We start from the raw sequence: 3,490 nt of genomic DNA, 5'->3' as shown, positions 1-3,490 counted from the left end.
ATGAATTTTTCTAGATTTTTATCTTCTTCCATTTGCTAATTTCTTCTCTAATTTTTGGGTATGAGTTGTTGTCCGCTTTGTGGATTCTGGAGAATGAAAGAACTCTGAAATGATTGGAAGAAATGGGGGGAATCGCAAAACCGTAACTTTGCAAAACCGTGGCCCTGTGGCTTCGTGGAGAAGACAAAGAGAAGACGAAGATAGTAACTTCGCAAAACCGTAGGTTCGTGGGCAGGAGGGTTCGTGGGTTGGTGGAGACTACGAAGACTGACTATGGAGAAGATGAAGACTGGGCTGCGACGGGCTTCGACTTTGTGGGGCGGCGACTTCGTGGAGGGCGATGGGGCTTCATGGATGTAGAAGAGAAAGAAATGAAGACAAAGTGAAAAGAGCAATTTTCGTGGGATGGGCAAAATGGGAAAGGAGGCCAACCAACCCCTTCTGTCTTCTAGAGAAATGCAAATGACGACATTGCACATATGCCACATAGGACGCAATGCCGCGGGGGTTTTCCAGAACGGTTGCAAGTAGCATTTTTTATATTAAAATGATAAATTAGATCTGTCTTTATTAAAATGACAAATTAGATCAATTTATTATAAAATTATATATATTATTCTCTTTCTATAGCGTTAGCAATGACGTTATAAGCTGATCTTGAACTGTCTGTCTTGCGTTTATTGTTTATATAAGCAACGAAAGGAAGACATACAAACGCCGTATTAAATATTCCGATCCTCTATAATTGCCTGCATGCGTCGTTTCTTCTTTTTTTAAGCGACGAAAGGGACATTCATTGGTCGTCTGAGGGAAAATGCATGCTGCATGCTACTTTAACTCCCAAAATATATAGACTAAATGGTGACCGATTCAATTTTTTTTTTTTTTATCTTTTATATATAATTAATAGCCTGAATCGCCATTATTCTTTGTGCCACTTATATATATATAATGATCTATATTTTAATTATATATATTTTAAAGAAAAATAATATTTGTAGTCATAGTATAAATTATGTATATTCCTTTTAAAAAAATTAAGTAAATTTGAGATTCATATAAATTATTTTTTAAATAATCGACTTCTTTTTTTAAAAAAAAATATATGTTTCTTGCCATGACATTTAAGTTTTGAACCCCTGTTCTCGAAGGATCAAGTGCAAAATAAAATAACGGCACGTACGTCCAAAGCATGCAGAGCCGGCCGCCCATATTTTTGTCTGATATGGAATATGTTTTTTAAAATAAAGTCCAAATTTGACTTTGGAAATGCGTTCATATATTTACAGTGCCGATCAGACATTTATCTCTATATTAAATATAAATCGAAGAGACGAGAGTGCGCGCTGTAGCCTGTCGGCGAAGATAAAGTTATAAACTCTCGGAACACCATTACCAGTACTGAAAGAAGCCGCGCGCCATGGCTGAAACTAAGCAGCAGCTTCACATAGCCATGTTCCCATGGTTAGCCTTTGGTCACATAATCCCATCTTTAGAGCTCGGCAAGCTCATAGCCCGACGAAAGGGTCATCGTATTTCCTTCATATCCACGCCTAGAAACATTGATCGCCTTCCCAAGATCCCTTCAGATGTTGCTCCCTTGATAACTTTGGTGAAGCTTCCCTTACCCCATGTTGACAACCTGCCGGAGAACGCAGAGGCCACCATGGACGTACCCCACCACATAATTCCATACCTTAAGATAGCTCATGATGGTCTTCAAGAACCCTTGTCTAAGTTTTTAGAAACTTCGAACCCTGATTGGATCATTCATGACTTTGCCCCTCACTGGTTACCACCAATTGCTGCCAGACTTGGCATCTCACGGGCTTTCTTCAGCATTTACAACGCATCATCCTTGTGCTTCTTTGGCCCACCGAAGTGGTTGTCTTCGTCGTCGGGAACAGCAGACGAGCCCGATCCAGGTTATAAACGAACGGAATTTGAGCATTTCATTGTCCCTCCCAAATGGGTCCCCTTTCCATCCAAAATAGTCTATCGGTCTTATGAGGCGAAAAAGCTCTTTGAAAACATTGACGCGAATGCCTCCGGTGTTTCGGACCTGTTTCGTTTCAAGATGGTTTACTTAGGCACCGAAGTCCTGGCTATTAAAACATGTATGGAAGTCGAAGCTGAGTGGTTGAAACTCTTCGGAGAGCTGCTCCATATACCCGTGGTTCCCGTGGGCTTATTGCCACCCTCGCCACAAGAAGGCAATGACAATAAAGATAGCACTTGGGATACAATTTCGGAGTGGCTAGACAAGCAAGAAAAAGGATCAGTGGTTTATGTAGCACTCGGAAGTGAAATCCGGCCGAGTGAAGAAGACTTCAACGGGTTGGCTCTTGGGCTTGAGCAATCTGGGTGTCCATTCTTTTGGGCTCTAAGAAAGTCAGCCGGTGGGGAATCAGTTGAGCTACCGGAAGGGTTCGAGAAGCGAACCAAAGGTCGTGGGATTGTTTGGACAGGCTGGGCACCTCAGTTCAAGATACTAGGTCACGAGTCGGTTGGGGGGTTCGTGACTCACTGTGGTTGGAGTTCAGTGACAGAGGCATTCCAGTTTGGATGTGCGCTAATCCTGTTGCCTTTCATTGGGGACCAAGGATTAATTGCTAGATTCTTGGAAGAGAGACAAGCAGGAGTTGAAATTCCCAGGAAGGAGGAAGATGGGTCATTTACCAGGGACTCGGTAGCACAAACTTTGAGGTTGGTGATGAAAGACGCAGAGGGTCAGATTTACAGGGACAAAGCTAAGGAAATGATTACCATATTTGGGGACAAGGAACTCCAGCACCGATACGTTGATAAATTTGTTGAGTTGCTGGAGAACCACAAGCAGATCATTACCAAGGATTAGAAAGTGACGAGATTTATAAGCAATATTAATTGTCGAGTTCTTTAACATTGGTTTGGAAATGTTGTTGAAGATCATGTTTTGAACAAAATACTCATTCTGATCTTCAGGGTGTCCCTCATGTTGTTTAAAGTGATAAAGTCGAAAATAATGGAGCTCATGTACTATATATTAGTCTCGAACGCCATGATTTGCGCCACTATAATCTATATTTTACTCATTTGCTTGATCAAATTAATGGTCGTATATTCCATTGATGTTCAAAGTTCAAAGCTAACTCCATTAACGTATACAACTGGAAAATTAGAAATCTCATTCCTTCCTAATACATAGTTATGCATAGTTATAAAATACAGCAGAGTCGCATAACTTTTTAAAATAAATAAATAAATATAAAATATATGTAAATAAAATAAAATTTTTAATAATAAATTTCACTATCACTAATAATGATAGATAGATGCGTAGAAAGTTACAAACCATTCGAATTTTGGGATATAAGAAGGCAACTTGGTAACGTTTTTGACTGCAAGCTCCTGCTTTTTTGACCCACGGAAGGTGGCTCATGTACATCATTGACTTAGACAAATATACTCAAGTCGTTCTTTTTTTACCAGAAGGTGGCTGTACCCATAA

At 40.1% G+C, this 3,490-nt stretch overlaps 1 protein-coding gene across 1 annotated transcript; it reads left to right on the top strand.

Annotated features, from left to right (window-relative positions):
- The first annotated feature begins 1,317 nt into the window (after positions 1–1,317).
- Positions 1,318–3,053, top strand: LOC109019419 (putative UDP-rhamnose:rhamnosyltransferase 1). The gene has a single exon (XM_019001702.2). The coding sequence runs from the start codon at positions 1,421–1,423 to the stop codon at positions 2,855–2,857; it is 1,437 nt and encodes a 478-aa protein (XP_018857247.2). The 5' UTR covers positions 1,318–1,420; the 3' UTR covers positions 2,858–3,053.
- Positions 3,054–3,490: the final 437 nt, after the last annotated feature.

The sequence above is a fragment of the Juglans regia genome, chromosome 8 (assembly GCF_001411555.2).
Source record: "Juglans regia cultivar Chandler chromosome 8, Walnut 2.0, whole genome shotgun sequence".
NCBI lineage: Eukaryota > Viridiplantae > Streptophyta > Magnoliopsida > Fagales > Juglandaceae > Juglans > Juglans regia.
Note: the sequence above shows the minus strand (reverse complement) of the source record. Positions and strands in the feature narration are given on the sequence as shown.

Coding starts and splice junctions, on each gene's coding strand:
- LOC109019419 (XM_019001702.2), top strand. CDS start 1,421: ATGGCTGAAACTAAGCAGCAGCTTCACATAGCCATGTTCCCATGGTTA.